The sequence below is a fragment of the Cyrtonyx montezumae genome, unplaced genomic scaffold (assembly GCF_038088225.1).
Source record: "Cyrtonyx montezumae isolate F1298 unplaced genomic scaffold, pur_monq_1.0 scaffold_12, whole genome shotgun sequence".
In the NCBI taxonomy this organism is placed as follows: domain Eukaryota; kingdom Metazoa; phylum Chordata; class Aves; order Galliformes; family Odontophoridae; genus Cyrtonyx; species Cyrtonyx montezumae.
Window position 1 is genome coordinate 10965495 of NW_027071848.1, and position 13061 is coordinate 10978555.

The following is a 13061-nucleotide window of genomic DNA, read 5'->3' on the forward strand; positions in this document are numbered from 1 at the left end:
GCCTCTGTTTCTTCTGAGTGAAAATGCTGTTAAGCTGATTAACAGAATTTTCATTAAATTATTGACATTTTTCTTCAAAGCTAGAGCTTTTGCAGTGTTCGGTGTTTTTTGTGGGTTTATTTTTTGATTGTTTGTTTTGGTTTTGCTTTCCCTTGCTCACTTACTGTGCTAAGCATATTGCCATTCATTTATATTTCCCACACTGGTTATGGACATCTTCACTTAATAAAGCAAATACCTGGAAATCCTTGTTTAGAAGTAGAGACGTTGTTTTTTCTTCTTTCCCAGTCATTTCCCAAACAGAATATTGTGATTGTTATTCCTCCAGCTGTGGAAATCAGATGCCTTTTCCTGGAACTTAGAATTGTTTTCCAGCTAATCTAAGGGAGTCTGTTACTAGACAGTAGTAAAGTATGCTTGTTCTTTCTGTAAAATCTGTTACGTTTACATAGCTTTGTTGTCCTGATAGTGCAAAGAGCAAGCAGATAAATTTGGTCCCATGCTATTTTTACTGCTGCACTCTTCTCTATGCTTTGTCACTGTCTTGTCACTGAGGTTGACATTTTATTCAGTCTGATTTTGTTATGTGTATGTCTGCTTTTCTTGTATTTCACAAAGGTTATTCTCTTGGTGCTTCTTTTTGTTGTCCGTTTAGACAGCTTTGTTTCATGCTGCAATTCATGCGCTGTAGATAATACCAAAAGATTAACAGGCATGACCAAACTGTGCTGTTCATGACTGAGTGTTAGATGGAAGCTGATGAAACTTTTTGCTGGCTAGGCCAGGAGGTTGGATTATCCGTGAACAAATGAAAGAGTTCTGTTCAGGTTCAGAAAGTCATGATTCAGAACAATTAAGCTCTCTGTCTCTAACGTGAAAATACATTCTCTGATTATGATTATTTTCTGTAAATATATGCCAAGAAACCTGTAGCAAAATGATGTTTTTGTAGGGATATATCAGAAGAACTGGGAATAGGAGAAACAGCTCCCTTGGTCTGTCTTGCCTTTGGTTTATCTTATTTACACTAGATACTAGCCTATTTGAATACTGACATGAATTCTTTATTTTAAGATGACTCCTCAAACCTTCCATTGTATTATAGTATTAACAGAAAAAAATGCTGATAGTAAAGTAGGATGCACTGAATATACTTAGATATTAAGATCCTTAGCAAAAAAAAGTGAACAAAATGGTTCGTTTTTAAGGGGGAGCAATCTTTGAGAACATAAATCTAGCAGTCAGAACTCAAGGGTTATGCTAAAAAGAAAATTGAGAAATTAAAAGTAATTGACTGATGCAAGTATGTGAGGAAGTGAAACTTCTGTACGTTGTTACGATAGCAGTGTGATTACATGGGTACTTGTTCTGTTGAGGTAATGCGACTTGCAGTTGGCTCTTGGGGTGCACCCATTCACGCTTAGTTTGGTTGTGTTTAACGAGTGTTTTGAATTAAATAATACTGAACTCGTATGTATTGTATGATTCCATTCCTGATACCTAATTTGGTAAATCTTCACGTACAGTCTTTAAATTATATTTGTTTTTACTAAAGCTTCTTATACTTGGTTTTGTCACTTTGTGCTGCTGAGTTTATGGTCGTTTGTGCTTGTTTGATGGCCTCATAAAGAATGAGAAAAATGGAAAAATCAAGTAACCATCCACTCAACACAGTGGAATTTAAATCTGACAGCACCTTGTAGACATAAGACTGCTTAATGTTCTAATTTGTCAGTTTGGCCTCAAGAACTGGGAAATAAGGTTGAGACCTTCGAGTCAGAATTTTCCTGTTCTGAAATTCTGCTGGCAGTGAAATGTGCCCTAGTGCTGAGAGAGCCTTTCATGAGAGAGATTGGGAAAAGCAAGTGGAAGTACTAAGTCAGCTGGAGGTCGCTGACTTACAAAAGAAAAGTCCAAAATGCCACAAGAGAATGTTTTTCTTTCTGTGCATCCTTGTACGGTGCTCATTAATCGTAGCCCTTCAATAGAAGCTACTGCCCAGGCTTTAGGGTATTGCAGAGTGTCCTAGTAGCCTGAGAGTTGCTGCGGTGCAATCTGGAAGCAGGGGTTTTGAGGAATTGCTGTAAGAGTCATTGGAAGGTTATCTTAGCTAGAATTAAGAACAGGAAAACAAACTGATGAGGGAGGGATAGGACAGAACTTGGAGAACTGTTGTCTACATACTGAAGGTAAACCTGCTGGACCTCATGGTTGAGAAGGGAAAGTGGAGCTCAGGGGAAGTAGGAGAGAAGACAGATTTGTAGTAAGGATGAAGGCAAGTCAGAAGGGTGTTTGAAATTGAAGCTGGCATAGGGGGGATGGAGATTGACATGAGATGGAGATTTAGGGGTTTTTTTTCACTATGTGGATGAACTGTTTGATGAGTGTTTGTAAGCATACATCCTTTACCAGAAAGGTACCAGTATGTGAAAAGGAGGATGTTTTTAGTTTGGGTTCCTTGGTATGTTTTTGCCTCAGCTCTACTGAACCTAGCATGCTCAACTGAATTGTGTAATCAACTAAAAGGTTTCGTGCCATGCGTGTATGGAGAAACATAGTGCTTTTTTAGATGCTGTTTCATCTTCTGCTAAATATGATTGCATTTTCATAGCAATAATGGGAAAAAACAAGCTTGTTACTTCTAATAGAGCGATGTGTATAGAAATTTAAAACATTTTTTTTTGTTTTGTTTAACCATTTTACTTCAACGATACTGCAGGAAAAGTGATATTTGTTCTATCTTGATTTATTAATGCTTAATGTACAAATAAATATGTGCAGTTTCAACTAAAGTGAAGTTATACATCTTAGAATAAACAATGCTTGTTTCTCCTAATAATTATAGTTGATATAAACTGAATAAAATAAAGTGTATTTATACACTTCCCTTCTTCAGATCTTTTATTTTCTTGAGTCAAGCTTAACAGCACTGCTTACTTGAGCCTTTTCTGCTTGCATGCAGACAGCAGACAATTGGATCTGGAGTAGATTACCTGTTTGTGTCCTTCTCATCTTCCCCTGCAGTTTTGAATTGGCTTTCCTGGTGAAAGTTTGTAGACCTAGTGTTATTCCATGGCCTCTTGAACTTAGGTTGCAGTGCCATGTTTAAGGTTGGTTAGGAAGATTAACTCTCAAAGTCATAACTTAAGGTCGTTGTGTGTGGTTTGTGTAGGTTGGTTGGATGTTTTTGTGTTAGAGATAAATGTAACAATAACTAAAAACATCTCTTCTCTTAGATTCTCACTCCCTTCATTTGCGAGCTTCCATTCTGTGTAACCAGTCATACTGCAAATTCTGCTCTGTGTATCTTCAGCACTGCACATGGTCTGCTGTGAAACTCAAGTTTCGAAGTGTCTTCACGACATGCCTTCCTTACCATTTTTAATAGTAGCTTTTTCTAAGCTGTACTGAATCGACAGAATAAAGTTGGACTGTTGGTAAATTCTATAAATGTCTATACCATTTTAAAAATTTGATAATTGCAGTGGTGCCATGATTTGTCAGAGGAAGATTAGGAAGGTCCTTAAAGGTCAGTGTTTGTACATGGTGATTCTTCCTGTTGGTGTTTCAGTTCCTTTGTCATCTGTGTGCTTTTTATAGATGCCATCTAATTTGCATTAATCTCATGATTAAAATACACCTTTATTTACATTAATTTTACACCTGTACATCAGAGACTGTAGGGAGGTGTGAGATTTATTTGGGATATTAGCATAGGTTGAATTTGTATTACGTTTTTGCTTTGGTTATTCTTTCTGCTGCCTTCTATCTGCCAGCAGTGAGCTCTGCATTTTTATGGCAGTGATGGTATATTGAGAAAGTGGAAACAAAAATGGAGACATGAGCTGAAGGGAGACATGCACAAAGACTTTTAAAATTACATGTATTTATGTTAAGTTACAGCAATATATAAATATTTAGTTAAAGAGGAATGCCTTATCAGTAGTTTTCTAAGGATGGCTTACATTTGGAAGCTGGAATCTAATTTATGGATAACCATGTCTTTTAAAATACCCCAGTAAATGGTGAGTAGAACTAGAAGGTTAGGATCTCCCTTTGCAAATAACAGAACTGAAATTAAGTTTGTGGCTGTATTTGATTGACCAAGGAGGCATCAAACAGAAGTGGGAGAGTACTATGCCACAAGGATATCACAGAATGGTTTAGGTTGGAAGGGAGCTTTAAGGTAATACAGTTCCAACCCCCTGCTACAGGCAGTGAGACCTCCCTCTGGACCAGGCTGCTCACAGCCCCATCCAGCCTGGCCTCCAGTGCTTCCAGGGACATCCACAATCTTACCAGCATTTCACCACCCTCGCAGTTAGGAACTTCTTTCTAATATCTAGTTGAAATCTACTCTCATCCAGTTTAAATCCATTTTCCCCTTGTCCTTTTGCTACGTGCCATTATAAAATGCCCCTCCCCAGCTTTCCTGTAGGCCCCCTTCAGGTACTTCCAGTATGCTGCTATTAAAATCCCCCCTAACTCTGAGGTGCCCCCAGAGCCTTCTCTTCTCCAAGCTGAAGAGCCAATTCTTTCAACCTGTTCCCGTAGGATGTCAAATGATTATGAAGGTTTAACAGGAGGTTGGGAAAGAGAGACCCTTTAACTTCTAGAAAATAGGCAGACTCTTTAAGACCAGGTTGAGCGGGGCCCTGGGCAATGTGGTGTAGTACCAGATCTGCAGGTTGGTGGCCTTGCCTGTGGCAGTGGGGTTGGGACTTGATGATCCTTGGGGTCCCTTCTGACTCAAGCCATTACATGACTGCCTCGGGAGTTCACCTGAGGTACCTGGAGGCCAAGTGAGTCATAGCCACTATACTTTCTGGATGTACGTGTGCATTTAGTGCTTTATTGAAATGATAGAGTCTGACAGCAAACAGCTTTCGTTCACTGAGCAGCAGTAAATGTCCATCCACCCAGGCCAGGTGCCTGTGCTGAAAAGACTTCTGGTTACACCCAGCATGGCTGTTGTTGTCTAACAGGGACTCGAGTAATGCTGGGAATTCCGTTCATGTTGAGCCTGTTGGGAAAACACGGAGACGTGGGAATTTTCCTAGATGTTCTGTGTGAATGTCTGCTGCTTTTCATCATGGTTTTTTGTTTTTCCTGTTACTTGCCTATAACACTGAGCTTGTCTTGACAATCAGTTGTGTCACAACTGCTCACAAAACTAAACAGGAATTACAGAAAGCAGTACTGGTCAGTTTTCAGACTGCCATTACAAAATGTAGGGACAACCGCAGAAAAACAGGAGCATTTTACTGGCTAGGGAGAAAAGCAGCTCAGTGTCTGATGCCAAAAAGTTTCTAGGATAAACATTGTATTTCTGCAGCTGTTTGTGGAACTTAGCAAGGAGGAAGCATAGCTGCTGCAGCAGCCAGGTGAGTAGGCAGACCTACAGCACAAAGAGAACCTTCCCTGCATTGGTTTCTGGGAAGCTACTACTCATCATTGAATCTAATAAGCAGTATTCTTCCAGCAGGTAGGTGGACTGATCAGCTTCTGGCATCCTGCTTCAAAGGCATTTTATTCTTATTTTCCACAAAGGAACATGCGGGACCAGAATACACTTTACTCAGTGTTCAGCAGGACTAACACCCCAAGGCTAGTTGTGTTTTTCCTAGAGCCAGCTGTTTTTTTGGCTTTGCATTTCAAAAGAGATTTTCTTGCTGAGTTTCATCTCCTAGGGATGTGTGTCTTTGAAGGACTAGGGAGAATGGTAGTGAGAAGGTCTGCCCACATGGCAAGGATGTTTGGCTCAGCGGTCAGCGAAAAATGTTGGTTCTCCATCAGGTTCTGCACTTGGATGATGTGTGGCCAGTCACTGTGTGCCTGTGTATTTTATAAAATAGCATCAGGTGGGGCAGTTGACTGCTTCTTGAGTATGGTAACTTCGTCCAGGGTCCTGTTACACTGTGGATGTGTTAGGATTTATGAATGTTTTCCAGGGTTGTCTCTCTTGCTGTTCTGCTTACTGGCCTCTGCTAAAAGCTGAGGTACCGCTGTTACTTGTATGCAGCATTTAAAGCTTGTGAGCATTAGGGGCAGGGAGGGAATATTCAATGGCTAAGGCACTGTTTTTCCTCACATGACAGCCTGAAGCTCTGACTGTGGATAGCGTTCTGGGCCCAAATGGAAGAGTTAGAGATAGAAATGTATTATGCAGGGGGTTTCTTGGGCCAAAGACTACAGTAAGAAATTCTTGCCCTTGTTATGCCTTGGGGTATTACTGGAATGCAATGATGATTCTACTCTTTTAATTTATTTTGTTTTAAAACATTCCTTCAGGAACGTCTTTTGAGATTAACCAAACAAATCTAGTCCCTGCCCCCCAAGGCTTTAAACAGTGAAAATCTTCAGCATTAATGTGAGTATAGAACAATGTGACAGGCAAAGAGATAATGTAATTTGAACATGGTTGTAGTAGATATTTCAGGCATTTATTTTAATTTTTGGGTGTATGTGCTTTGAATCTCATGTGTGAAATTGTAAGACATAAATAAACACAAACATTATGTTATGCAGAATGCTCTGTTGGTTTAAATCAGGCAGCCAGATGGCTTTTGGTAGTGTGTTGTTATATCAGGCTGAGGAAAAGTGAGAAGAGAGGTTGAAATATGATGGTTTCCTGGAACAGATCTTGTTCTAATTTCTGTTACTTTCTTAACATTTGTAGTGAATCTTTTTTGCTTTATCATCTCAAGATTGTATTTAAATCTAAAGAAGTCCAGGCAAGTTTTTCCTGCATTTAGTGTGGATATTTGTGAAGTATGTATCTATCTGATTCCAAAACGTGTATTTTTAAAGCACCTGTTGGACGAAATGGGATGAGTGTAGCTGAGACAACAGTTTTCATTCAAAGCACGATACAGGTGAAGATGCACAGAGACAGCAGAGGGTGGTTTCTGAACAGTACAGCAGCCAAGGATTGTTCTCTCCAAAGCTGCTTTAGTAACATAAGGGAAGCACTTTAGAACTCTGTATTTAGACATCAGCTTTGGACTCCAGTAAACCACTATGTGTTTCCCTTCGCCATTTCCTAAGTGGTGGTGTCCCTGAACGTGCCTTCCTGCCCATAGTGTGAGCGAGAGCACTGCTGGTCCTGGCACTTTGTCTCGTCTGCTTCTGTTGTGCTTACCTTTACGTTTTTGTTGCTTTTTTGCCTCCTGTTTTTCAGGTTTGTGTTTTTGCTTGCTTAAGGCTTTAACGCTTTCACCACAACTTATGGTATGAAGTGCAATTAAGGCTCGTCACTTTTATTTATTTATTTTCAACTGTCTGTGAAAAATCAAGAGAAATAGTACTTCAGAGTCTTGTTGTCTTGCTGCTGCTGCCGGCTCTTAATCACTCGAGTTGTGATATCTCTGTGCTTGTTCTTTTTTCCTGGTGCTGGTTTCATTCTGGCAGGCTCGACTTATTGCTGGTTTTGTACTGTATTGTTAGAGAAAAAGAAAGCGTCAGGAGCACACGAAAAGACCCCCAAAATTATAAAACAAAACTCCAAATCCTAAATCAAAATGATGATAGAAGTGCTTTCTGTTCTTTGATTTTCCACCCACCACTTCTTTGTCCTTATTCTAGAAATACTAGACGTGAACCTGAAACTCCTTTGTTTCATGTACTGTTATATATGTAAAATGTTGGCATTTTTTGTAGATCGATTTCAGCTGGAGCAAACAAGAGTCCACCATGAACTCCTTCCTTCTATATTGCAGGCCCACTCCCCGATGGATGGGAACAAGCTATGACCCAGGATGGAGAAATTTACTACATAAACCATAAGAACAAGACAACATCTTGGCTAGACCCAAGGCTTGACCCACGCTTTGGTAAAAGTTCATCTCACTTCAGAATTTTTGATTCGCTTCAGTTCACTCAGTTTTAAGTTTGCAGTCATAGTTTGAAAATTCTTTAGAGTACAGTATATATACCATAGTATAGTATAATATATAGGATATATATTCTAATTCAAAACAAAGAACTTACTTATGTCCTTATTTTAAAAGGAAATATAAAGAGGAATTAGCATATATCCTGTAGGAGTAGGTCACCAACATTTCTAACATTAGAGGTTGGGATTTTGCCATATGATCCATTCACTTCTTAAACTGGTGGCCTTTAGAAATGATTTATCTAAACACGTTCCTATTAGTGGGAGAACACAGTTTCAGCCAAGCTCATTCTTCCCTGAGACTTGCAAATATTTGTGACAGAAGAGATTTTTAATTCCCAAATAAATAGATACTTTTCTTTGCTTTACCCTAACAAGGACATTGTTAAATCATAATCTGTTCAGTTTAAATACACTTGAAACATATACCAGCTTATAATTCCAGCTTGTCACAGTGATGATCATGACGACAGTGTTTTAAACCGTGCAGAGAGAAATGTTTAGTTGTGTGGTTTCTACTTTAATCTTCTTTTCGTAGGGTAACGAATATTAATTAGACTATTGTTGCTGAAAATAGAAACGGTAACTGAAATTAGGGATCACAAGGTTTGGGTCTGGACACTTAACAAGGCAGAACCGGTACCAGCTTGTTGCAATATTTTGATCTATATGAAGAGCAGAGCTGCAAGCACTTCAATAAAATATTGGCACTGATGAATAGAAATACCAACAGCATATAAACTCTGAACTGGTTTCTTAGTCCAAGTAGTTGTTCTGATGTATTTAAGGTGGTATTACAACTTCATTTTTTGTTTAAAGTCATGACCTCTGTATGTAAGCTTTATTAAATGCATTAATTTTCCCTTAATTTGTTTTCCCAGTAGCTTACTATTTTCATCTCCTTTGGATTTTAGTTATTTTTCCAGAGATGTGGAAGAAATAGTAGGGGTTAAAAAAAAAAAGAGGGAGGAAAAAAAACAAAAAGAGATCACTGTGGTTTTCAAGCTTTAGTTTTGGATTCAGTGCAACTAAATGAAAACAGTGTGCAGATCACTGAGTAGGTCAGGCTGAGGGGATACAAAGCCTTTGAAGCTTTACAGGGGTTGACCTAACAACAACTGTGGGCCCCTTTTGGGAGAGGCATTAACTCCATGAATGCCATATAAACACAGAGCTGCAAAACTCAACAGTCACTTCTCTTGTTTTTAGGTTGTTTTGGTTTGGTTTTGTCTTTGTTTTTCTGAAATGGTTGATAGAAATTTCAGCTTTTTTCTTTCGTAGGCTTGAGTGCTCACATAGACATCCCTTTGCCCTTAGAGTAAACACCGGATTGTCACACTTTGTTTATAAACTGCTCTCCAGTTTGTAGACAGGTTGAACCACTGTGCAACTTGAGCCAAAGGTGGGGTTTATATTGAAGGTTGTCAACTCTGGCAAATGTCCATCTTGGCTTTAACAGCAGTCAGAGTTGCAGACCTGTTTGCGTGTTGCAAGAGGAGTGTGTGGGTAACTTGCAACTTCACAATTACATAGCATGTGAATAAGGCTGAAAAGGAAGCAATCATTTTGAAAATCAGTGTTGCCTTTTGCATTCAAAATGGGCAGGTCAATTATATTTGCTTAATTAGTCTTGCAAGATAAGCATTTTGCTTTTCTTCGCATTGCGCTGCAGTTTCAAGTAATGAGCCGGATATACCAGCTGGAATTAAAATGGAGTGAGAGGAAAAGACTTCTAATTGACAAAAGTAATGAATGAGATAGATCTCGCTTCTGAACTATATTCCAGTCCTGCAGGTGGTACAGTTTAACTATAAGGGTGAAAGCAACCTGTTTTGTGCATACTGAAACTCCATCAAATGTGCTGTGCAGTTAAACTGAAAGAAGTTAGAAATGTCCAAAAGACTGCATAAGGGTTTCTTGCTGCATAGCTTCCCTTTTTGGGCCCACTGTGTATGTGTATCCCAGACAGGCTTGAGTACATGCCAAGGCTCTTTATTTTGTGGTCGGACTTTTAATCTGTTCCAGACCTTTTCAGTCAAAGAGCTCAAGTGTAACTGAAAGGGGCAGGAAAGGGAAAAAAAAAAAAAGAAAAAAAAAGCATGTGAGCTCTTCTGATCTAGAGTGACGGCAAATAGAGACAAGCTGCTAGCTGCTGGTGAGCTTGAAGGAGTTTTCCTTCAAATCTTAAGTTGTACACATCGTATTGTGGTTTATGTTTTTGTCATTTGAGCCAAGGAAATTGAAAATCTTATTCCTGATGTTTTTGTGCTTGTGACCTCCTGAAGCTACTCCAGTAAAGAAAAATCAGTTTGACAGAGCTAACTTACCAAGCCTTACATTTATTTCCCTCATAGAGATCTTCAACTAATATGTGCTGTGACCCTAAATAGAACATGAGTGACTCAGGAGTTTACTTTTCAATGTTTAATGTTGGTTGAAAATCCTCATCCCTACATCACCATATTTTTCTATTGATGTATTTTAAAGTATGGGCTTGGGTTTCACTTTTTTTTTTTTTACTACTAATCCTTCCTGAAGGAAACTTAGGTGACTTCATCTTTGTAATTTTAAAGTTTTTGATCATTGTAATACTAACATTAAGTGAAAATGAGGGTAAAAAAATATTTTTCATTTGGTAGTGCCACTTTCACTCACTCATCTGAAGAACCTCTGAAAACAATGAAGCTGTTGAACGGTATGGGCAAACACACTCTCCTGTTTCAGTATTCAGAAACAGAGGGTTTGAAGTGTCTTTGCCTTTTCTGCTTCTGAGTTTGTAAGTCCAGGGAGACAGCCCTTATTTGTTGGCATGTTCCTCTTCAGATGGCAGCTTTGTGTTCATCCTCATTTTCTGTAGTAGGCGTGCATATACTCCTTCTAAAAGCAGTGCTGGCAGTTTTCCATTAATGAGGCTAAAAAAGAGGGACGAAGGAGGATCATGTTTAAAGAAATTGTTTTAGGCAGACACACCTACGGATGTAACCGGTAAAGAGAATTTGGATATAGCATTCATGTGTTTGAAACAGAAAGAAAAGGATGTAACTGATATGATTCCTGAAATGGTCTTTTAAGACTAATGGATCAGATAAGAGTTCTGGTCAGAATACCCTGCTGTGAAGTACGCTGGTCTGCTATCTGACTGCACCAGGCTGGGGATAAGAACTTCAAATCTGTCAGACCCGAGTCTTGGATCAAAGTGGCCTTGAAGTCTTCAGCTACAGCACCATGAAGTCTCATGGCTCAGATGTTGGTCTTCCAGGTTTGTGTATTTGGCATCAGAATAATTTTGAGGTATTGACAAACTCTCTTACGTAGTCCTTTCCTAGATGTTAAAGGAGGGTCTTCTCATGCTAAGCACAGGTAATTGTGAAAAGATGAATGGGATCAAAGGCAGGGAGATGGGCAAGGCCTTCCTCAGGCCTGTGTCAGCAGCGTTCTTTGTACCAGTGGAGCATCTGGTATAAACATGCTGACCAGTCTTTCTCAGTACCTTTACAGGCCTTTTAGGAAGGGGCTTCATGTTAGTACTTTCAAGGTTGTTTCTGTAAGAGAATCACTCAGATCAAGTTTGTGTATTGTACAGCTTGGTCTTTTACCAGCTTCCACTATTGTCCGTTGGTTGTTCTTCATAGACCCTAATGTTTTTCTTAGGCCTTCCAGATAACGCCGGTATGTTTTCTTGGTAGTCAAAGAATGTCTTCATGTATGAAGCTAGCCATTCTAAGTTGCTGGAGCTGGTGAAGTAGATGAACATCTGCTTTTCCTATAAAATTAAATTTCCTAGAACCACTTGGAAGTTTGGAATCATTCAACTTTATTGCTACAGGTTTCCAAGAAATGGTTTTGGTATCAAATCCCGTTAAAGGGATTTTAACTGTTACTTCAGCTTGCAGGTGGTAGGACTGTTTTTTGAAGCACAAGTAAAAATAATTTGCCTTTTGAGGGTACCTGGTTTGAAAAATGAGACGGTGAACTTTGAAGTGGAAAAAACATTGGAAACTGGCAATTGATTTGTCTGTCTCTTTTGGGTTAACATAAACCTTAATTTGAACAATAGTACTCCACAAGGGTAGCTAGGCAAGCCTGTCTCCAGGAGTTCAACACAATATTCCTTCAGTTTTATTGTTTTATTCTAAATTTCAGTTTCAGAGGTTTGTTAGTAGTGATCAAACTCGCGTTAGGTATCCCAGTCTCTTCTGGTTTTTTTTTATGTCAGAGCTGCCAAATGGGGTATTATGCGACCTCAGATTGAAATCCTTGCCTCAACATTTTTATCACTCCCACTTAGGGATCGTGATAATAATTTGCTAAAGTCTGTATGAATTTTGGTTGAGGGGGAAGGGATAGCAAGATGGTGTTTTAACATCACTATGGGAAGTGCCACAGGGGCTCTCTATTTAGTAGCTGATTAAACAACGTAAGTTGGATGATTAAGGGCACAGTATGGAATATATGCATCAGTGTTTTCTGCTTCCTTCTTTTGTAATGCGATAACATTGTGTCTTTAAAATAATGAAGAGGCTTATGAAGAACTACTGAAGGAAATTAAAAGGAAGTATTCCATAATGTTATTTTCTTATCTATACTTGTCTAACATGTTGTTTAGTACGTGTTTCTACTCATTGGTTTGTCTTGCCAAAGCTAAGAACTCCAGTCTGCAATACTTTTTGTGGCTTTTTGTCAGAAAGAAACACAGACCCTTTGTCTGGACACGGTGGCCTTGTAGATTTTGTGAGGTTGAGATCCACCTTCCATTTTCATACAAAAGCAGAACATAAGCCACAGTTGGTTTTGATCTGCAAATTCAATGACATATCCTCTTCACATGCCCTGTCACTAACACAAAATGGATGTGACTCATCTGAAAGGGTTGTTGTTATTAGATTCCTCCCTACTTCTGTTTTCCAGAAGAACAATTTAAGATCACTTAGGATGGGGAAAGACTTGCTTGTTTTGGGACGTGTCTCAGAATGTGTACATACTGAGCAATGTCAGTTTTTACTGAATTAGTGTCAAAGAAAGCAAAGGCAGATGAAATTTCACTGGTAAGGACCCCTTCATTTTGAAGACACTGCCCTTATAAAATGGTAGTGATCGTCAGTGGTTGTTAGTTGTTTATCACAAAAGAGAAAATGAAATGTTGTTTTATTCAAAAGCAGTATGTATT

The 13061-nt window shown here is 39.0% G+C and overlaps 1 protein-coding gene across 5 annotated transcripts in view; it reads left to right on the forward strand.

Moving 5' to 3' along the window:
- The window catches only part of YAP1 (Yes1 associated transcriptional regulator), an 80236-nt gene that overhangs the window by 44612 nt on the left and 22563 nt on the right, over nucleotides 1–13061 (forward strand). For all 5 annotated transcript variants that reach the window (XM_065730026.1, XM_065730028.1, XM_065730027.1 and 2 more), the window contains exon 4: nucleotides 7719–7832. In XM_065730026.1, coding sequence (XP_065586098.1) covers nucleotides 7719–7832 — 114 coding nt within the window. The remainder of the gene's footprint in view (nucleotides 1–7718; nucleotides 7833–13061) is intronic.